Raw genomic sequence first — 22,811 nt, forward strand, 5'->3', positions numbered from 1 at the left:
CCTGCCCTGCTGGAAGCTGGGTCCGCGGTTTGTGGGGTCATTTAAAGTCCTGAGGAGGGTGAACAAGGTATGTTATAGATTACAGCTTCCCTCTGATTATCGTATTAACCTCTCGTTCCATGTGTCTCTCCTCAGGCCGGTGGTGGCTGGTCCGCTCCAGGAATCTGAGGTGCGGGAGGTCCCTCCGCCCCCTTTGGACATCGAGGGGTCCCCGGCGTATATCGTTCGTTCCATCCTGGATTCGGGGCCTTCAGTACCTCGTGGTGTGGGAGGGGTACGGGCCGGAGGAGAGGTGCTGGGTTCCGGTTGCAGATGTTTTGGATCCTGAACTGCTGCGGGAGTTTCACCGTCGCCGGCCGGATCGCCCTGCGCCTCGTCCTCCGGGTCGTCCTCGAGGCCGGTGTCGGTGCGCCGCTGGAGCCGCGCGTCAAGGGGGGGTACTGTCACGACTTCCACTGAAGTCGGCTCCTCTCCTTGTTCGGGCGGCGTTCGGCGATCGACGTCACCGGCTTTCTAGCCATCGCGCTCCATTTTTCATATATCCATTTGTCTTGTCTTGTTTCCATACACACCTGGTTTTCATTTCCCCAATTAAGCTACTTGTATTTAACCCTCTATTACCCATCATGTTTTGTGTGTAATTGTTTCATGTTGCTGTGGTGTCTTTTTACACGCTTTACTTTTGTTATGTTCCGTGGTTTTGAGCGCATTTGATTTATGTACGTCACCCTACTCTCCTGCACCTGACTTCGCCTCTTTTACACACGCTGACACAACCATGGCAATACCATGGCTCGATTACAGTCAACAAGAATAGAAAAAGTAAAGAGTAAGACATACCGAGCTTAAGAACAGTGGAGAACTTAGCCACCCCAATGCGCTATAATGCAGGCGAATCCCCTCTATAACAGCGTTTCCCAAACTTGGTCCTGAGGCCCCCCCTGGGTGCACGTTTTGGTTTTTGCCTTAGGACTACACAGCTGATTCAAATAACCAACTCATCATCAAGCTTTGATTATTTGAATCAACTGTGTAGTGCTTGGGCAAAAACCAAAACATGCACCCAGGAGGGGCACCAGGACCGAGTTTGGGATACCCTGCTCTATAGCATTATTATTCTCTATTTGGAGGGGGAGCATGTTTAATAGCACCCCTTATTGACTGTGTATCATTGGTTCCCACTCTCTTCATCTAACAGGAAGTAAGGGGTTTATACTCAACATCAAATAAAATGTTATTTGTCACGTGTACCGATACAACCGGTGTAGACCTTACAGTGAAATGCTTACTTACAAGCCTTTAACCATCAATACTTTAAGAAGTTAATAAAATTTAAAAAAGTGTTAAGTAAAAAAATAGATAAAAGTAACAAATAATTAAACAGCAGCAATAAAATAACAAGCGAGGCTATATACAGGGGGTGGGTAATTGAGGTAATATGTACATGTAGGTAGAGTTAAAGTGACTATGCATAGATTATAAACAGAGAATAGCAGCAGCGTAAAAGAGGAGTCTGGGTAGCCCTTTGATTAACTGTTCAGGAACATGAACCCATCAACTCACTACATAATCAGGCCACTGAGTTCCTCCCTGGCCCTTCTGTGAACTGACCAGGAAAACCTCTGGGCCATAATTACAAGGTACTACAAGGGGCCCAGAGTTCATGGGCAGGTCACACGAAAATAACACTCAGGTCAACACAGGATCTTACTGACAAAGGAACTTAACAAAATCAACCACATAACTTTCCCACATTAACAGAGGAAGAACAAATCAAATCAAACTTTATTTGTCACCTGCGCCGAATACAACATGAGTAGACCTTACCGTGAAATGCTTACTTACAAGCCCTTAACCAACAGCACAGTTCAAGAAAGAGTTAAGAAAATATTTACCAAATAAACTAAAGTAAAAAATTATAAAAAGTAATACAATAAAATAACAATAACAAGGCTATATACAGGGGGTACCGGTACCGAGTCAATGTGCGGGGGAACAGGTTAGTCGAGGTAATTTGTACATGTAGGTAGGGGTGAAGTGACTATACATAGATTATAAACAGCGAGTAGCAGCAGAGTAAAAAAATGAATGGAGGGGGCGGGGTGTCAATGTAAATAATCCGGTGGCCATTTGATTAATTGTTCAGCAGACTTATGGCTTGGGGGTAGAAGCTGTTAAGGAGTCTTTTGGTCATAGACTTGGCGCTCCGGTACCACTTGCCATGCGGTAGCAGAGAAAACAGTCTATGACTTGGGTAACTGGAGTTTTTGACAATTTTTGGGGCTTTCCCCTGTCTAGTATATAGGTCCTGGATGGCAGGAAGCTTGGCCCCAGTGATGTACTGGGCCGTACGCACTACCCTCTGTAGTGCCTTACGGTCAGATGCCGAGAAGTTACCATACCAGGCGGGGATGCAATCGATGGTGCAACTGTAGAACTTTTTGAGGATCTGGGGACCCATGCCAAATCTTTTCAGTCTCCTGAGGGGGAAAATGTGTTGTCGTGCCCTCTTCATGACTGTCTTGGTGTGTTTGGACCATGATAGTTCGTTGGTGATGTGGACACAAGGAACTTGAAACTCTCGGCCCACTCGACTACAGCCCCGTCGATGTTAATGGGGGCCTGTTCGGCCCGCCTTTTCCTGTAGACCACAATTAGCTCCTTTGTCTTGCTCATATTGAGGGAGAGGTTGATGTCCTGGCACCACACTGCCAGGTCTCTGACCTCCTCCCTATAAGCTGTCTCATCGATCCTCGACTTCGGCGATGTCATTTACAAAATAGCTTCCAATACTCTACTCAGCAAACTGGATGTAGTCTATCGCAGTGCCATCCGTTTTGTCACCAAAGCCCCTTATACCACCCACCACTGAGACCTGTATGCTCTAGTCGTCTGGCCTTCGCTACATATTCGTCGCCAGACCCACTGGCTCCAGATCATCTATAAGTCTATGCTAGGTAAAGCCCCGCCTTATCTCAGCTCACTGGTCACGATAACAACACCCACCCATAGCACGCGTTCCAGCAGGTATATCTCACTGGTCATCCCCAAAGCCAACACCTCCTTTGGCCGTCTTTCCTTCCAGTTCTCTGCTGCCAATGACTGGAACGAATTGCAAAAATCGCTGAAGCTGGAGACTTATATTTCCCTCACTAACTTTAAACATCAGCTATCTGAGCAGCTAACTGATCGCTGCAGCTGTACATAGCCCATCGGTAAATAGCCTACCAAATCTACCTACCTCATCCTCATATTGTTTTTATTTACTTTTCTGCTCTTTTGCACACAAGTATTTCTACTTGCTCATCATCATCTGCTCATCTATCAGTCCAGTGTTAATTTGCTACACTGGAATTACGCTACTATGGCCTATTTATTGCCTTACCTCCTCACGCCAGTTGCACACACTGTATATAGACTTTCTTTTTTTCTATTGTGTTATTGACTGTACGCTTGTTTATTCCATGTGTAACTCTGTGTTGTTGTTTGTGTGGCACTGCTTTGCTTTATCTTGGCCAGGTCGCAGTTGTAAATGAGAACTTGTTCTCAACTAGCTTACATGGTTAAATAAAGGTGAAATAAAAAAAGTTTTAAAAAAAATTGTTGTCGATGATCAGGCCTAACACTGTTGTGTCGTCAACGAACTTAATGATGGTGTTGGAGTCGTGTTTGGCCACGCAGTCGTGGGTGAACAGGGAGTACAGGAGGAACTAAGCACACACCCCTGAGGGGCCCCTGTGTTGAGGATCAGTGTGGCAGATGTGTTGTTGTCTACCCTCACTACCTGGGGGCGGCCCCGTCAGGAAGTCCAGGATCCAGTTGCAGAGGGATGTGTTTAGTCCCAGGGTCCTTAGCTTAGTGATGAGCTTCACAGGCACTATGGTGTTGAATGCTGAGCTGTAGTCAATGAACAGCATTCTCACATAAGTGTTCCTTTTGTCCAGGTGGGAAAGGGCAGTGTGGAGTGCAATTGAGATTGCGTCATCTGTGGATCTATTGGGGCGTTATGCAAATTGGAGTGGGTCTAGAGTATCTGGGATGATGCTGTTGATGTGAGCCATGACCAGCCTTTCAAAGCACTTCATGGCTACCGACGTGAGTGCTACGGGGCGGTAATCATTTAGGCAGGTTACCTTCACTTCCTTGGGCACAGGGACTATGGTGGTCTACTTGAAACATGTATGTATTACAGACTCGGTCAGGGAGAGGTTGAAAATTACAGTGAAGACACTCGCCAGTTGGTCTGCGCATTCTTTGAGTACACATCCTGGTAATCCGTCTGGCCCCGCGGCTTTGTGAATGTTGACCTGTTGAAAGGTCTCGCTCACATTGGCTACCTAGAGTGTTATCACACAATCGTCCAGAACAGCTGGTGCTCTCATGCATGCTTCAATGTTGCTTGCCTCAAAGCGAGCATAAAAGGCATTTAGCTCATCTGGTAGGCTCGTGTCACTGGGCAGCTCGCGGCTGTGTTTCCCTTTGTAGTCCGTAATAGTTTTCAAGCCCTGCCATATCCGACGAGCATCAGAGCCGGTGTAGTAGGTTTAGTGTCCCACACCTTGAAAGCGGCAGCTCCAGCCTTTAGCTCGATGCGGATGTTGCCTGTAATCCATGGCTTCTGGTTGGGATATGTACGTACGGTCACTGCGGGGACGACGTTGCCAACGCACTTATTGATGAAGCCAATGACTGAGGTGGTGTACTCCTCAATGCCATTTGATGAATCCCAGAACATATTCCAGTCTGTGCTAGCAAACAGTCCAGTAACGTAGCATCCATGTCATCTGACCACTTCCGTATTGAGCGAGTCACTGGTACTTCCTGCTTTAGTTTTTGCTTGTAAGCAGGAATCGGGAGGACATAATTATCGTCAGATTTGCCCAATGGAGGGCTGGGGAGAGATTTGTATGCATCTCTGTGTGTGGAGTAAAAGTGGTCTAGAGTTTTTTTCCCTCTGGTTGCACATGTGACATGCTGGTAGAAATGAGGTAAAATGGATTTAAGTTTGCCTGCATTAAAGTTCCCGGTCACTAGGAGCACCGCTTCTGGATGAACATATTCTTGTTTGCCTTCCCTGTAGCTCAGTTGGTAGAGCATGGTGTTTGCAACACCAGGGTTGTGGGTTCGATTCCCACGGGGGGCCAGCACAGAAAAAAAAATCTATGAAATGTATGCATTCACTGCTGTAAGTCGCTCTGGATAAGAACGTCTGCTAAATGACTAAAATGTAAATGTAAAATGTTATGGTCTTATACAGCTGGTTGAGTGCGGTCTTAGTGCCAGCAACGGTTTGTGGTGGTAAATAGATGGCTACGAATAATATAGATGAGAACTCTCTTGGAAGATAGTGTGGTCTACAGCTTATCATAAGGTACTCTACCTCAAAATCAAATCAAATTTTATTGGTCACATACACATGGTTAGCAGATGTTAATGTGAGTGTAGCGAAATGCTTGTGCTTCTAGTTCTGACCGTGCAGTAAAATCTAACAAGTAATCTAACAATTTCACAACAACTACCTTATACACACAAGTGTAAAGGAATGAATAAGAATATGTACATATAAATATATGGATGAGCGATGGCTGAACTGCATAGGTAAGATGCAGTAGATGGTATAGAGTACAGTATATACATATGAGATAAGTAATGTAGGGTATGTAAACATTATATAAATTGGCATTGTTTAAAGTGACTAGTGATACATTTATTATTAAAGTGGCTAGAGTTGAGTCAGTATGTTGGCAGCAGCCACTCAATGTTAGTGATGGCTGTTTAACAGTCTGATGGCCTTGAGATAGAAGCTGTTTTTCAGTCTCTCGGTCCCCGCTTTGATGCACCTGTACTGACCTCGCCTTCTGGATGATAGCGGAGTGAACAGGCAGTGGCTCGCCTGGTTGTTGTCCTTGATGATATTTTTGGCCTTCCTGTGACATCAGGTGGTGTAGGTGTCTTGGAGGGTAGGTAGTTTGCCCCCGGTGATGCGTTGTGCAGAACTCACTACCCTCTGGAGAGCCTTATGGTTGTGGGCGGAGCAGTTGCCATACCAGGCGGTGATACAGCTCGACAGGATGCTCTCGATTGTGCATCTGTAGAAGTTTGTGAGGGTTTTAGGTGTCAAGCCAAATTTCTTCAGCCTCCTGAGGTTGAAGAGACGCTGTTGCGCCTTCTTCACCATACTGTCGGTCTGGGTTGACCATTTCAGTTTGTCCGTGAATTGTATGCCGAGGAACTTAAAACTTTCCTCCTTCTCCACTACTGTCCCATCAACACTCCGAGGGCCCTCACCTCCTCCCTGTAGGCCGTCTTGTTGGTAATCAAGCCTACCACTGTAGTGTCGTCTGCAAACTTGACGATTGAGTTGGAGGCGTGCATGGCCACGCAGTCATGGGTGAACAGGGAGTACAGGAGACGGCTGAGAACGCACCCTTGTGGGGCCCCAGTGTTGAGGATCAGCAGGGTGGAGATGTTGTTTCCTACCCTCACCACATGGGGGCGGCCCGTCAGGAAGTCCAGGTCCCAGTTGCACAGGGCGGGGTCGAGACCCAGGGTCTTGAGCTTAATAATGAGTTTGGAGGGTACTATGGTGTTAAATGCTGAGCTGTAATTGATGAACAGCCTTCTTACATAGGTATTCATCTTGTCCAGATAGGTTAGGGCAGTGTGCAGTGTGATTGCGATTGTGTCTTCTGTGGACCTATTGGGGCGGTAAGCAAATCAGAGTGGGTCTAGGGTGTCAGGTAGGGTAGAGGTGATATGATCCTTGACTCGTCTCTCAAAGCACTTCATGATGACGGAAGTGAGTGCTACAGGGCGATAGTCATTTAGCTCAGTTACCTTAGCTTTCTTGGGAATAGGAACAATGGTGGCCCTCTTGAAGCATGTGGGAACAGCAGACTGGGATAGAGATTGATTGAATATGTTCGTAAACACACCAGCCAGCTGGTCTGCGCATGCTCTGAGGATGCGGCTAGGAATGCCATCTGGGCCGGCAGCCTTGCGAGGATTAACACATTTAAAGGAGAGCCCGCAGGTTTTGGTAGCAGGCCCTGTCAGTGGCACTGTATTGTCCTCAAAGCGAGCAAAGAAGTTGTTTAGTTTGTCTGGGAGCTAGACATCGGTGTCCGCGATGGGGCTGGTTTTCTTTTTGTAATCCGTGATTGACTGTAGACCCTGCCACATACGTCTCGTGTCTGAGCCATTGAATTGCAACTCTATTTTGCCACCCCGGGTCACGCATTCGAAATATGCTGATAAAATTTAGTGAGCCTTGTTTTCAGTTTAGCCTTGTTAAAATCCCCAGCTACAATAAATGCAGCCTCAGGATATGTGGTTTACAATTTACATAGAGTCCAATGAAGTTCTTTCAGGGCCATCGAGGTGTCTTGGGGGGGATATACGCGGCTGTGATTATAATCGAAGATAATTCTCTTGGTAAATAATGCGGTCCGCATTTGATTGTAAGGAATTCTAGGTCAGGTGAACAAAAGGACTTGAGTTCCTGTATGTTGTTATGATCACACCATGACTGGTTAATCATAAGGCACCGTTGTTTTGGGTCGCCTACTGGGATCCGATCCATTGTCCTGGGTGGTGGTCCAAGCAGAGGATTCGCTTTGGGAAGCACGTATTCCTGGTCGTAATGTTGGTGAGTTGACGTTGCTCTTATATCCAATAGTTCCTCCCGGCTCTATGTAATAATACTTAAGATTTCCTGGGGTAACAGTGTAAGAAATAATAGACAAAAAAATGAAATACTGCATAGTTTCCTAAGAACGCGAGCGAAGCGACCATCTCTGTCGGCGCCATCACGGCGAGCAATACCTCGAGACATCTTTAATATTAGACATCCCCACCCCTCGTCTTACCAGACACAGCTTCTCTGTCCTGACGGTGTATGGAAAATCCTGCCAGTTCCCTATTAGGTGAGGTGAGATACAACGTAACAATTGGGATTTAACTTGTCACGCTGCTTTTAAACAAATGTTGGCTTCCAGAACCTTCCAGAACATTTTCTATGTTAGCATTCCATTCCTCAACTACAAAAATAAACAGTATCACGTCTGTGTGTTGATTATGGGATGGCAGGGGATGGATGACATTTATCCAATGGACTGCTATACCATGACAGGTATCAATTGGACTGGCCTACAAAGTTGAAGAGAGTCGAACCATTGAGCAGTGAACATGATACACTCATCAGTCTCTGTGTCAACAGAGTGATTTAGCAATATCTTACCAAGAGAATCCTGAAACGTGGGTTGCTATGTTTATTCAAGCACAAGTATGAACTTGTAATTTATACACACATCCCAGCTCTGAAACCTGACTGCATTTTTGTGGGAGCATGGCTGTGCATAGTAGCTTCAGTTAGTACTGTATGATAGGACATCAACACACACACACACACACACAAACTCTTATTTTGGTTCTCTGACAACTGTGTTACAGTAACATGAAGCATTTGACAATGTGCAGACCATTATCTAAATTAATAAATTGTGTTCTGTTTAAAGATGCATCATATGCCTAATGAATGAGAGGAGAGTAAATAGAACCAGTCAGGAAAGCTAGAACAGAACTGTCTTTCAGAAGTAACTCTATTTTACTAGGGGGTTAGGGACCATGCATGATCCATACATAGACACGTTTGTAATCTATTGGAAGACATATCTCCTCTAAGGACAAACAAACAGCAAGCAGAGCCAGATATAACATAACGATTGGTTATAATAATTATAAGGAATGTGTACCACAAAAACTATTTAACAAATCCTGTTTTATCGAAAACATCAAGCCAACCGAACCACAACATCAAATACAAAAGAAACGCTATAGGTTGACGCAACATGCATGTTAGTAAATATATTATAAACTTACTGGAGCGTTTAAGGATCCATTTGTGACCGAGAGATCACCACCACCACCACAGACGGACTAGTCCGGGCCAAGGTAATCCACACTAACTGAGACAAAGCCCTTATTTACTCAGGTAATAGAAGCAAGCAGCTGCGATTCAGGACAAGATTATATATGATGTGTATATATCGAAGGTTTGTCAGTTTTTCCAGGCCATAAACCCCACTTTAATGGCACCACGTGCTCCCTGTGCACCATTCACAGGCCCTGCTCGAGGCAATTGGCATAAATAACATTACAAACTTTAAAATACTAAAAGGAAGAGACACTAAAAGGGGAATGTGATAGCCCTATATAACAATGTAGCACGGTTAGGCCCGACAGTGCAATTGAGAAAGCAGTCCATGCTCTGTTGTATTTATATAGCAATGAAACTAGGCTACAAGTCTGCAAGGTGAGTGAAAATATATTTATTTTCTATATGGGGCAACATTTCCTACAGGAAAAGGCATCTGATTAATCATTTTCCCTGAAACTAGATTTTTTGTTTTGTTTTGTTAAGACGTCTTGTTACAATAAGTGTCAATGGTTAGGCCAGCAGTGTGCCAAATACAGGTCAATGCATAGCTGTGTTTCAACTTATGGTTTTGTCTACTACACTAGCTTACAATATTGACTCACATGATCAAATCTCTACTTAAAGCTATATTAGTAAACCGTTTTTTGTTAGCTTTAAAAAAAAACGTTTTGATATAGACTGAATATAAACATATAGCATACCGTAACATATTTCATAACCATAGCTTTACATTTGGTCCGTGAGTAAGGCCACAGAAACATCAAAGTCTGTGAGTGGCTAGGCCTATGGAGAAGGTTAGCCTGCACATCTCAACCCATATGAAGTTAGAAGCAGCTAGCTATGCTCTCTGGCTCTATCCTGTTAAAACTGGAACCATGTTATATCTGTGGTGGAGAGGTGGAAACACAGTAATACAGTTTTACTGGGGGCTTAAACGTGTATGTGCATGCGTTTGTCTGTCAGGGGTAGATGGGCCTACTGTAAATGATTTAAATAGACGTGTGGGACCTCGAATCTATTTCTTAATAATAAGTGCCTATACATGTGTAATGATATAAAAGTGCGACACGAATGTGCTGGTAATTCGGTATGGGAGGTTTATTCAAACGTTTTCTCAACACCTGTAAGCGTTTTGATTGAATCACAAGCTTATTCAGACAATTGTATAATAGGCCTTCTGTACATATGCAATTATTGTGCATCTAAGGGGGTGGCAGATTATTCAATATGTACACTGTTTCGATTGGATCAGACAACTGCGAACATATATATATATAAGACATGGAATGGTAGGCCTATGGGTATGGGTGCTGTCCTCAAATACCATAATCCTCATAATCCATAGTTGAAAAAGTCAACCGTCTGTTTGCTGTAAACCCGAATACAACAAAGTCACTCAGCGCCCAAATATGAATTTTAAGATATTTAATAAAATAAAAAATGTTCGTCATTATAAGAGACATGAACAGTTAGGTCTCCTCGTTATGATTGTATTACCACTGAGTATCACTCACGAACATGTTCTTCATTATTATCTCAAGGATAAAAGAATAGGCAGAATGTTCATGTATTTGCATTGAAACATGAACGAGGGAGTGGCCTTATAGTCCACAGCTCCTCCTCCCTAGGACTTCCAGAGGCCTTTACATTTAGACAACACATTACTATATTTTTGTTCAATATTTTCCTTCCATTTTTACATCCATCAAGCAAAGAATAAAAGTCCACATGTAAAGTTACAAACACGTAATATGCTAATAATGTAATAGTCCGTAACACAAGTGCTGATTTATGAAAACGGTCTTCACGTTTCGAATAATGGTCTCCCTCTGGATACTTCTTTTAGCAGTTCGTCTCCAGATCAGTCATCAACTCCATGTTTATATTGAGTCCTTTGATTTCAGTTTCGAATCCTTCTTCCACTTCATACGTCGATTCTGGAACCAAATTTTGATTTGCCTCTCGTTCAGACAGAGGGAATTGGCGAGCTCAATGCGCCTGCGACGTGTGAGGTAGTGGTTGAAATGGAAGTCTTTCTCCAACTCCAGAGTCTGGTAGCGGGTGTAACTGGTTCGAGAGCGTTTACCGTCAGATGATTCTGAAGTGGTATTAGAAAACATATGCGTTAGCCTACATTTTAAGAATATCCAAGAGTTATCGAATATTATAAAATCTTAATTCATATAAAAATAACCTGAGGTCAAGGTTAATGTCGAATGACGTGAGATGAAGATACTGCCTCTCTATTTTGAGTTGCAGCATCTAAAATGATTAAAAATGATGAAACGTTCATGTGACTAAGCCCCAAAGAAGTGAAACTATTTCAATTCAAATGAACTGCTTGAACGAAATAATGAAATTGAAATCAAGGGACAAAAACTCTGGATGAATGAAATGAAATTGTATCCGTCACATGCAGGTGTAAAAGGTGTAAACTAACAGTGAAATGAATGTTCTTCTAATTCTATTTCATTGAATAGAAAATATTATTTATTCTGGCGCTTGTTCATTTCACATAAATCTTGACAAACAAAAAAACATAAGGAAGAACAGTCGCAGAACTATCATTTTGGCTAAGTCTTTAATAAAGCACCAAATGCAGTGGTAATATTTAGTGGTAACTCCAGCAGTAGGCTATAGCCTAATGGACAATAGTGGATTTTGGACATGAATACCATCTTGCAATTATATCTGGAGCTTTCCAAGGTGAAAAGTTCACACGGAGGTCAGGGCACATAGTTTTCCTCCGAGTTCCACTAGGCTATAGCCTATACTCATCTTAGAGTATAATAACCTGTTAGGAGCTGAAAAGCACTAATACATGAACGTAAAAAAGAACACTCGTTTATCGTTTTCGTATATTTTTGTTTCTCTTATCCAATTATGCAGCCATAAATCTAACCGTGGCAGATCACCTATTCACAGTAACAGAACAGGTTTACGAGCAATAGACGCCTTTGTCATAAAATTTATGACTGCCAGTTTTATTATTTCCTGCGTTTGGCCTATAAAACTCAAGACGAAAAACTGTGAATGGACAAAAGCTGGATCGCAGGCGAGAGAGAGTGAGTGAGAGGGAAGTAGTAGGCTTTAAGTTGGCTATAGACTTGTTTTCAGTTTACCGTGGCTCATGTGTAGTTTTGTCATCCAGGGGAAAATCCGCGGCTGCTGTTGACTGTCTTGGTGTTTCTTCGAATGGTTTTGACATTTCACAGGCTGCATAGTTTCGACTTTGATTGCGTTTTCTTCAGTCGCAGGGTTTTCGACCACTTCCATTGGCCTTCCAGTCCCTTTGCTCAGTATCCCATCACGAAGGCAGTTTTGCACGGAGTTCCGGGAGCTCGCAGCTGAGCAAGACTGTAGTCGTGGTGGAGGTTGAGCGTCCGTGTTGCCTCGCAGGCTAGTTTCCATCTCTTCTCGTTTCAGAGAGTTCGCAGTGGAATCAGACGAGGTGAATGTTCCGTTCAAATGAAGACCTCCGTTATAGGCATAATTGTCTTGATGGAGGGAAGAGAGAGAGCCATACCTGCCAAAACTATTCATGGTGTTAAAGGAGGATGCCTCGTGCGTTTGCTCCTTAAAAATGTTGTTAGCTACGTACGAGCTCATCTTACACGAAACACTCAAAAACGGTGCGCAAGGGATTCATGAAGTAAAAACTGAACTAGACTAACAATACATATTATATCAGAGAGTAGCCTGGGCTAAATATGTTGCTGTTGTATTGTTATTTTATATTAGTTATTGCTATTCCTATGAAGCTCTTTGGAAGTTCAAGGGATATCTTTTTTTTTTAATACCACGGTTTATAGGTGGTGGCATTCATATATGTTTTTTTCTTGATTCGACGTGCAATGCCCAAATATGGGGAATCTGAATAGGATCACGTGCTGATGTTGGCCAGTCATGCATTGGCTTGATATTCCCGGGGGTATATTGATGAATAGGGGGAAGGTGCCCGGTAAACTTTGTGCTGTGGGCTGTTGGGGACCATGGTGGGGTCTGGGTGAGGAAAAGGGCGAGACTGTAAGACAATAGCGTCATCTGGTGCCTGGTGTAGGGCAGCCCAGGGCGGTCATCTCATCTATGCCCCTCTATAGGCCCACTTCCCTTGCCCTGCTGCATTACATAGCGTACCAGCCTCTAGTTGGGGTGGGGCGTAGTGCCATAGAGGCACTATGAACAGCAACAGTAACACTGATGGAGCAATACAAAACGACAAATGCTCCATAGTCGGCTATCATAATAATAATAATAATAATTCTTCGTATTATTATTATTATATTAAAATGCTGTGCTATTTGAGACACCATTATGCTATGTAGGTTTATCTTCATTTGGTTTAAATTGGGTTGATAGTCATCCCGGAAGTGCGGAAGAAATAGGTCCATGTGCCCAAACTGCCCATATCAACGTTTATTGAGCAGCATAAACAATCACTAAGCCATTGCATATAGGCCGATAGCCTACAGGTTGGACTGGCTATCAGCTTTATAGTACAATATGGCTTAATGGCTTATGTTTGAGTTTATTTTGGTATCCCAAACTTGTTTCCGTTGCTACTTCATTTGGAAATGTGGATTGGCTATTATGACTATAGAAACAATACGGATGCTTTCTTAAACAGTAATATGTCAAGTTATTTTCATACATGGCAAGAGCCATTCACGTAATACTTTGTAGGCTACCTGTAATACATTAAATACTTTGCCAGACTAAACACACAAATTGTGCAAAAAAGACATCACTGTCTTCTCTGGATTGAAGTGAAGGTAGTGATCTGTATTGTGATGACCCATCGCTCAGAATTGTACAAAAGACAGGGACGGACATGTTTTGAAAACATTTTATTCAATGATACACAATTATGATCAAACATAAATTCACAACCCTAAACAACGTGATTGATTGCTCGTGTATTATTTGTCCTCTTTATTAGGTATTCTTGGGTAACCCAAAACGGTTATTAGGTTAAACAGTGGTAAGTGCCACTTTAAGAGAACGTCCATTTAAGCTACACAGGGTATACATAAGCGTACATAGAATATATACAGGCATATCTACAATTTAGGTAGTGTTTGTCACCCCATGAGAGCTTTCAGGATATTTGCAAGATGCATATTGCAAAACACAAAATTACGATGGGATTCATGTGAAAGTAAACCTTCAAATACCTATATTAATTAACAAAAACAAAATAAGTGTGCCTTCGCATTTTCTTCACATTTGGAATGCTAATGCATATTGTGTTTGTAAACCATGCCTATCAATGACTTATGTGAATTGGTTGAAGTGATCCAAACAGATACATAGATGGGGGGGGGGCAATAGCAGAATAATATCATGCATTAGAGTTTCTGGTCCTTGAATGGCTAGGTAGTTTAGTTGGAGTTTCATGATTTCGTTTTAAATGTCTTTCTTTCATTCATTTATTTTTTATTTATTTTCCTCTTCCACGCCGTCTCCTTCCTCCACGGAGGCCCCTGTTGATTCACTCCCTGTCACCGTAGACGTTAGAATGCTCTCTTTCTTCCATTTCATACGACGGTTCTGGAACCAGATTTTGATCTGACGCTCCGTCAAACAGAGAGCGTTTGCTATTTCGATACGTCTACGTCTGGTTAGATAGCGGTTGAAATGGAATTCCTTCTCCAGTTCCAGTGTTTGGTAACGGGAGTATATCTGGCGGCCTCTGCGTCTGTCTGACCCAAATCCAACTCCTGTGCAGTGAAAATAAAATAAAACAAAGTATTGGATTACACAAACACACACACACACACACACACACACACACACACACACACACACACACACATACATACATATATATATAACCAATCTGTACATTTTTCTGACATCAGATGATTTAATCACCATAATCTAGAGTAGACATAATTACAAAGGTACTGACAATGTGATGGCAGCGATTCATGTCCAAAATAGCCTATTTCTGCTCCGGGTAGGAACGCATCTGGCATGCAGTGAAATAAACAAGCGGTTCAAACCATGATACATCATCTGAATGTCCAACGTCTGTTTGTAAAATATACATAGTTTATGCAAATTGTTTAAATTAAATATATAACATTCAGGTTAAACAAAACATACAATTTGGGGCAACTCTTAGAATAGTTACGCACACTCAGAAAGGAGGCCTTTCTCCAGGGCGAGACGATACAATGTTTTATGGGGCCATAAAAACGAAGTTGCTCTGTTGCTAAGACATATCGTAAAACTGACCCATTTACTTAATTTATTTGTTGTAGTAAAACTCACCGCTGTGAGAGTTCATTCGCTGCATCCACGGGTAAATCTGGACGTTAGCTTTCTGCTCCTGCGATCCTCCTCTGGCGTGATCCAAGCTGTACTCCTGAGCACTGGGGCTTTGTGCATTCAGCCCTCTGCTTGTTTGTCTGCAACTGGCAAGACCCCCATCCTTGTCTTGAAGAAACACATTAGATCCATACTCATAGGATGCCCGGCTCGGCCCAAAAACAACATTGTCTTGGGGAGAATAGAAAGGATTTGAGTATATCCGATTCTGGTTGACAGCAGCCCCATACGAGGAAAAATGTCTCACTGTGTCATAAGCTGTGGAATTTAGGGACACGCTTGGCAAAACATCTTGACCAGCGGATAAATGGCAGGAGAGCGACGGGTTTGCGAAATACGAATTCATACCTTGCCTGTAACCCTCTCCTTTAACTCTCCCCACTTTATCGGTCTTTTTTTCTCCACTTCCCTCTCTCAGTAGCTCCCCCCTCCCGTCTCTATTTATACTCTGTCTATCTCACACACCTTTGCAAAACCTTCCTTTTATACGTTATCTGCTTCTGTAAAATGGACGGTTCCTTGAGATTTCAATATTATTAATTTCCAGTAAGACGCACTAACCCGAGTGTTATAGCTGAGGCTCCGAAAGGGAAAATATGACCATGTCAGCTGACCCTTCTCCACCAATAGAGAGCAAGGAGTTAAAAGGAAACTGTAGCTTTTAGGTAACCAGCTTTAGCTCTAACAACACAGTCACAAAACACACGCATGAAGTTAGAGTGTCTTGCTGCTGAGCTAGAAAACAAGACAATAGAAACATATAAGTGACATGTGTATCTGTCAGCAATATCAAACTGCTGCCTGTCCAAAACCAGAATACAGTTTATGAAATTTTATACATGGGACAACTCAATTGATATCTTTACATCTGTTTAACCTGCTTATGGGGAATAGTGTGTGTGTGTGTGTGTGTGTGTGTGTGTGTGTGTGTGTGTGTGTGTGTGTGTGTGTGTGTGTGTGTGTGTGTGTGTGTGTGTGTGTGTGTGTGTGTGTGTGTGTGTGTGTGAGAGAGAGAGAGAAGGTAGTTTGCAAGCACATATTTTGCATATTGTAAATGCCACTAACAAGTACAATGTAGAAATATATTTGTATAATGTAATTGTTTGACCTGAGCACTGTACATCATTTCAGGCTGAGTTGTGCATTTAGACGTTTATGTATCGGTAGCACTCTCATAAAACTCGCGTGCTTTGTTGGTTCTTGTGTTTTTGCTGAAGCAAGAATTTCTCACATTCTTTCCATGATTTACATCGTGTATGAAATGCATTACATGACGTAGGTAATTATCGTGCCTCGGCTCGGAACTTGTCAATCCGATTGTTAGGGGGAAGGTCGGGGATGCTAAGAATGCGTTTAGGGTCTCTTCTGTGAAGGGCAATAAAACCAACTGACGTTTCCCAGCTCACCAATAAATAACTCTATGTATAAGTCTCGAGCCTCTGAATCGAATGTGTTGGATTATAATCGCAAGGAAAAATACTAGAATATTTTTTATTTAAAGTTACTACGCTATTAACTGTTTCCACCTTCTCTCCTGGTTATCCAGAAATCAGCCGTGAGTAGAGCATTGATCAGGCTATGTCAGAGGATGTATTCACAGAGCACTTTTACGGATACAATCACATCTTACAAATGTAGAGCTAGGTATTTATTTACCTAACCACAATACTCTCTCACCAAATACTGTAATATCAGTCTCAAATTGCATATTATAAACAGGGTGGTTAGAGCCCTGAATGCTGATTGGCTGAAAGCCATGATATATCTGACCATTTACTGTTCTAATTATGTTGGTAACCAGTTTATAATAACAATAAGGCACCTGGGGAGTTTGTAGTATATGGCCAATATACCATAGCTAAGGGCTGCGTTGCGTCGTGATTAAGTATAGCCCTTGGCCGTGGTATATTGTCCATATACCACACCCCTCATGCGTTATTGCTTAAATATATGTTATGTGTGTTGCCTTCACACAAATATTACATTTATATGATTTTAGTATCGGTGACATGATGTAGGGTATATCTTAAACAAGGATGGATATTTTGAAATAGCCCAGTACTTTAGCTCTAGACCATATGTATGTAAATTGTAAAGTATTAGGTTTGTAATGTTTTTTTCGTTATGTGTCGGACCTCAGCACTACTAGATGTTGCCATTGGCGTCGGCTAATGGGGGTCCTAATAAATCAAATCAAATAAAAAATAGACTTGTAATTGTGTTTTATGTAGCCCTATGACATGAGCTCGTTCGTAACTGAGGAAATTGAGTCATTTATCATTAACAAGAGTCATTAATCATTGAATGAATACCCGGATAAAATGAGGTACAAACTCGACACCACTGTTATGATCTTGCAGATAGGATACCAATATTCCACACTGAACCCTTTTGTTCTCAGTGTGTGGCAAAGTTCATTCAACAATCGACTACTGCAAAGCCTTTTCCATCTTCAGCTCCAACACACACCTGCACCTAATCAATTCAGATTGATTAATTTGACTGTTCAAACAACTTTCAAGCTATTCGATAACAACGTTGATTAGAGAACGATATTAGCTAAACATTGCTGATATCTCCAAATTGTTCTCAATAATCAATACATAGAAAATTCACAGTATTGAAACTACAAATGTATACAAATGTATTTGACAAGGGGATATCTATACAGACTACAACAAAACGAATCTTTAACTTGCAGATGTAGGTCTATGCTCCTGGTCTGGGTCCTAAACAGGCCATAAAAGCGAGGACAGAACAAAGACGAGGAAGTCTGTGGTGCAATAAATGTTTGCCACTGGATTAGTGGCCATATGTGACATCCGCAGACTGACAAACAGGGAGAAAAATAGGACACCAAGAAGGAATATTTCATCTTAAAAACCTCTAATTGTAAACAGTATTACACGTGTGTTGTGTTAACTACTTGAGGAAATGAAAGGCAGTTGAAAGTGCGTCATAACTCCGAAATTTGGTCTATATGCCTCTATCCTTCCCATTAAATGTTCTATTAAAGTTGCTTTCATTATACTCACAATTTTGCATTTCACTAGCCTACATAAATAGTGTCCCCATTCTGCGAATAGAATTACGATTCTCCTCCTACACTCAACTAAGCCAAAATGGTCGCAGACTGTATAGGCCTACTGCTTGGGCTACATAAGTCTGGGTGTCTAGCAATTGATGAGAGCCATACAGCCGAGCGCGCTACCGAAATCAGCAATACTCACAATGTATCAACATCACGTACTTCAACGTCAACTGTGATTGATGAGATGACTGAGTGTGAACCTCAATGATATGACTGCACTCACTGCTTCGGTATTTCAGTTTTTATACCCTTTATAGGCTCTATACGTTTTACCCCAATATGACCGAAGTATTTGACATAATTGTTTATAAAACCAGTATGATGATTTTTGTTTTCATACCCTGGAGTTTGTGGTAGTTCCATTGCATAATTCACAACAGCTGTTAGTATGCAGTATAGTGATGTGAGCTGGGAGAATGAGCTGTATGCCTATGTCTAAGTGGTTTATGGCAGCTCACAAATTACGTGCTTTTGAAGCAGAGAGGAAAGAGCCCGTTTGGCCCGTATTTCTTTGAAGACGAACATCTGCACTGTTGCACTTTATAGGCTATATGCGTGTAGCTTACTAGCCTATTATCTACTAGGCCTACTACTGCTGCCGATAATAATACTAATCATTTACTCAAAACGATAGGATTATTTTAATGATCATTATTATTATTAGTAGTAAATGAGGAAACAAGCCAGAAAAGTCCAATTAGGCCTAATAATGGTCTAACACACTTGTAGTTGTAATCAGGAGGAGCAACCCAGGGTGTCAAAAACAATTACAAATGTGACTTTGGAGTAACTTCGGAATTTGACATGTGGAGATAAGTGCAATAACGTATATTTCTGCAGTGAGACTGTGAGAGCTTGTTGGTTGTAACAGCCTACTGTGGCAACATTTGATCTTAAGCTGTAACAAAATAGGCTAACATAATGAAATAGAAAATATCAAAATGATGTTGAGTTATAGACAAGGCAAGTACAGTGTTCACTTTTCCATGGTCAACAATTTGAAGCACAAAGGAACATATGTGTTGATCATGTGGGCCTGAAGAACTGCTTTAGTATCCGCTTTCTCTTACTGTAACACGAGGAGTTAATACTCAGCGCTAGCTCTGAACAAGCTTTAATGAGATAATGTTAACATATTGCGGGGATTGGGTATGAAGAGTATGTCTACTCGCTTCCCACTGGGCACTAACGTCAGTTCAACGTCTAGTTTTGATTTACATTTGGTTGAGTTGTCAACTAACGTGAATTCAACAACAACAAGAAATCACCATTTCATTGGATTTAGGTTAAAAGTTGGGTGACAAAAAATACGAAATACCCTTACCTTGATGACTTTTTGCAAATCCAATTAGTTTCCTACGTTGAAGCAACGTCATCACAGATTTTTGAGGGGTTGAAATGACGTGGAAACAACATTGATTTAACCAGTTCTTGCCCAGTGGGGTATAGGATTTATGCCTGTTATGCACTAGGCTAATGAGAGATGAGGCTGTTTAAGGTGACTAAAACACATCGTAAATCATGTTAATTAGCAAATATCTTCTATTTTGATTGATGATTCAATAACAATGTGTAATAGACGTTAAAGCGTTTGACTGTACAGCGCGTGGCCCTATTACAAGTTTCAAATCCCCAATAAAAAATAACCCATAGGCGTTTGCTATATTTTCTAAATATAAAATGTATGATACCCATTTGTTTTTTATAAACCTTTAAAAAAAGCAGACAAATGCAGACAAACAATAAATCACTATTTTCTGCATTAATAAAGCCATTGTATATCTGCAAACTGACATCTGGAAAATTCTACACTCCTTTCATTTTTACAAGTGATTTGGGTCAATCGTTGATGTAAGGTTTTGAAGTGTAACTTTAGCTACAAGGGATTGGGGAAGCGAGTTCGCATGTTAGTAATATATGGCTTCTGTATTATGAATTTGTAATTTGAAGGATATTTCTCTCTCTCTGTCTCTCTCTCTCAAGGATAATCCACTGAAGAGCTAAAGATGTACCCCCCATGACAAGCACAATAGGAAACAATGGGGAAAAAAGGTTCGCGCACAATGACCTGACATTTGATAGGTGACCGTATGAATTAAACACACCTGCGAGAATGTCTATTGACATGCTCTAGTTTCAATTAGCCTAATAAAATATATGAAGGGATCAAATATTCCTCTTTGCCCAATAATGGTTTTACTTTAGGCTATAGAAATAAATAGAAAATACACAATATGTAACCCCCCCCCTGAATGTACAAGTGTTTGCCATATTTAACCAATTTTGCACAGTGAAAGGCTTATATCCTATGGAGCTCAGTATAGACTATTGGGGATCCAAAAATGATGACGCTCGTGAGTAAAATCTCCTGCGGAAGTTTAACAAAGCTCGTGCGTAAACCTTAGCAATCTGATTTACGCGCAAGTTGTAGGCTAGTTAGGCGTGGATATGTTAAGTAAGGATTCTGCCCTTTGTGTACGCATATGATTGTTGACAGGGAATGTGATCATGACGATTATTTTGATAATGATTTATTGTTATTTTTGTTATTATGATTTTGACCATGTTTGCTGTTGCTGGTGTTCATTCAATTAATATAATTAAATATTGAATCCTTGTTGTTGTGTACAGCTTCATTATTGTATCAGAAAATAACAACTTTATTTTCTACTCATAGGCCGTCTCACAACCCACCAATACAGACATCAATTCAAAATGGGGACGGTTGAAATATTTCGTACGATATTCCAAGCTGCGTGCATGCTGGTGACAGGTTCAGTCATTTTGTAATGCACATATTTCAGCTCTGTATATGTGTATTATATCCACACTACAGCCAGCCTGCAGACTGACTAACAGACGTAGTTCTGTCCTCCAGCTGTTCATGTCTATTAATGTTCTGTATTATGTCATGTTTCATGTTTCATGTGGACCCCAGAAAGAGTAGCTGCTTCTTTCGCAACAGCTAATGGGGATCCTAATAAAATACCAAATACCCCACTACTCCCCCTACACTACCCCTCACCCCCGCCGTGGAAGCGGTAGGCACAAGCGGGCACTGTTAAGAGCAGTGAACAACAGTTGTGTGTGTGTGTGTGTGTGTGTGTGTGTGTGTGTGTGTGTGTGTGTGTGTGTGTGTGTGTGTGTGTGTGTGTGTGTGTGTGTGTGTGTGTGTGTGTGTGTGTGTCCAAAACACAGTTCAATGTCATCTCTATAATCTGGAAGAATGGCAAAGAAAGATTCAAGCCCCAAATGAACATTACCACAAAACAACATGGTCCCCCAGTGGATCCTCTCGCAATATTTACCCACCCAAGGCAAGCTATCTTCGACAAAACAAACCACACTCTAGCGTAACATATGATTACATCTAGACGGTGCGTCATTGATTTTCTGAACAGTGCACTAATGAAGAATCCATTTCCAAGCAGACGCAGCCTTGCCTACTATAGAGAAACAACTGAGGTTACAGTAGCCTGCAGGTCAGGTCACGAATACGCAAAATATACATCAATAGCATTCATATCCAATGTCTTTCCCCTCACTTATCTGATACCATATAGCCTGTATTGCATAACGTCTCAAATGCCCCCTTCTAACAGATACGGTTCATATCCAGATTCAAGCCAGTGAGGAAGGATCACGGAATCGCTTTCTTACCCGCATCTGCGTTCTCCGAGTTGTTTGTAGTGACCGTGACGCAGGATCACTGGTCCAGTGGAAGGGTATGGCGGTGATCCTGGCAAATGGACCTCTACGCCGCTACACCGCGCATGGCAAATGTCTCTAAATCTGCCGACGGATCGAAAAGCAAAAACTAAATTGAACAATTTAGTAACCAGCGTAATTTACTGTCCGCTGCTTTCTCTTTCTCTCTTTGTGCAACCGTTGGGTTATTTTTCCTCTAGGGTAGGCTACCGTAGACAGGGGCTGATAAAGGCTGTGACTGTCGTGAAGCCATTTCTGACGGCGAGGCAGGAGCAAGTCGGGAAGGGAATGTAGCCTAGACCAAATGCGTTCCATATCCAAAAGCTAAACTGCTTTTTAGTCTATACTGAAGGAAAAATAATGTATTGGCGATAAAATGTCTAAGACCCTGCTGAGAGAGCTGCTGATATAACGTGAGGTCCGAGGAATAGACAACAGCATAAAGTTCATGTTCACAGAGCGGGTGTGCCACGTGGCTCGCTGCAACCAATCCCAGAATGGATTCAGTCGTAAACGTTGATTACTCAAATGTAAATGTATCCCCAAAACAACTAGGAATGTGTTGCACATCCTAGTATTTCTCTCCTTCTTGAGGATAAAGTTCTCTCGACCTAAATATTTTCTTAATATTTCTGGTTTAATAAAGAACAAAACGGAAGCAATGCTGTTCCACCTCAGTAATGTGAGAGTATCCCCAATATTCTACTTTATATCAATATCTCAATGTATCCACCAATGTGA

The 22,811-nt window shown here is 41.9% G+C and overlaps 3 protein-coding genes across 12 annotated transcripts in view; all 3 read right to left on the bottom strand.

Moving 5' to 3' along the window:
• hoxc4ab (homeobox protein HoxC4ab) overlaps nucleotides 1-22,811 on the bottom strand; it is a 103,057-nt gene that overhangs the window by 44,834 nt on the left and 35,412 nt on the right. For 3 of the 10 annotated variants that reach the window (XR_006759072.1, XR_006759071.1, XR_006759070.1), the window contains exon 1: nucleotides 22,023-22,527. The exons of the other annotated variants lie outside the window; for them this stretch is intronic. The gene's annotated coding sequence lies outside the window, so the exon portion shown is untranslated. Of the gene's footprint in view, nucleotides 1-22,022; nucleotides 22,528-22,811 lie in introns of those variants that run through there. 10 annotated transcript variants of the gene reach the window in all.
• hoxc5ab (homeobox protein HoxC5ab) lies at nucleotides 10,795-12,571 on the bottom strand. The gene is given in 3 exon segments (NM_001139536.1): nucleotides 10,795-10,816; nucleotides 10,819-11,036; nucleotides 12,061-12,571. Coding segments are annotated over 2 exon segments (705 nt in total). The 5' UTR covers nucleotides 12,548-12,571; the 3' UTR covers nucleotides 10,795-10,816.
• hoxc6ab (homeobox protein HoxC6ab) lies at nucleotides 14,374-15,617 on the bottom strand. Its single transcript, NM_001139535.1, has 2 exons — nucleotides 15,215-15,617; nucleotides 14,374-14,658 (listed from the first exon to the last, which is right to left on the bottom strand). The coding sequence occupies exons 1-2, from the start codon at nucleotides 15,615-15,617 to the stop codon at nucleotides 14,375-14,377; spliced, it is 687 nt and encodes a 228-aa protein (NP_001133007.1). The 3' UTR covers nucleotide 14,374.

Source organism: Salmo salar, chromosome ssa15 (assembly GCF_905237065.1).
Source record: "Salmo salar chromosome ssa15, Ssal_v3.1, whole genome shotgun sequence".
Lineage (NCBI taxonomy): Eukaryota > Metazoa > Chordata > Actinopteri > Salmoniformes > Salmonidae > Salmo > Salmo salar.

What these genes read in the sequence shown, in the direction of transcription:
- hoxc6ab (NM_001139535.1), bottom strand. Translation starts at nt 15,617, where the DNA reads ATGAATTCGTATTTCGCAAACCCGTCGCTCTCCTGCCATTTATCCGCT. An exon ending in GCGAATGAACTCTCACAGCG is followed by an intron (nt 14,659 to 15,214) that starts GTGAGTTTTACT and finishes TTCACTGCACAG; the next exon opens with GAGTTGGATTTGGGTCAGAC.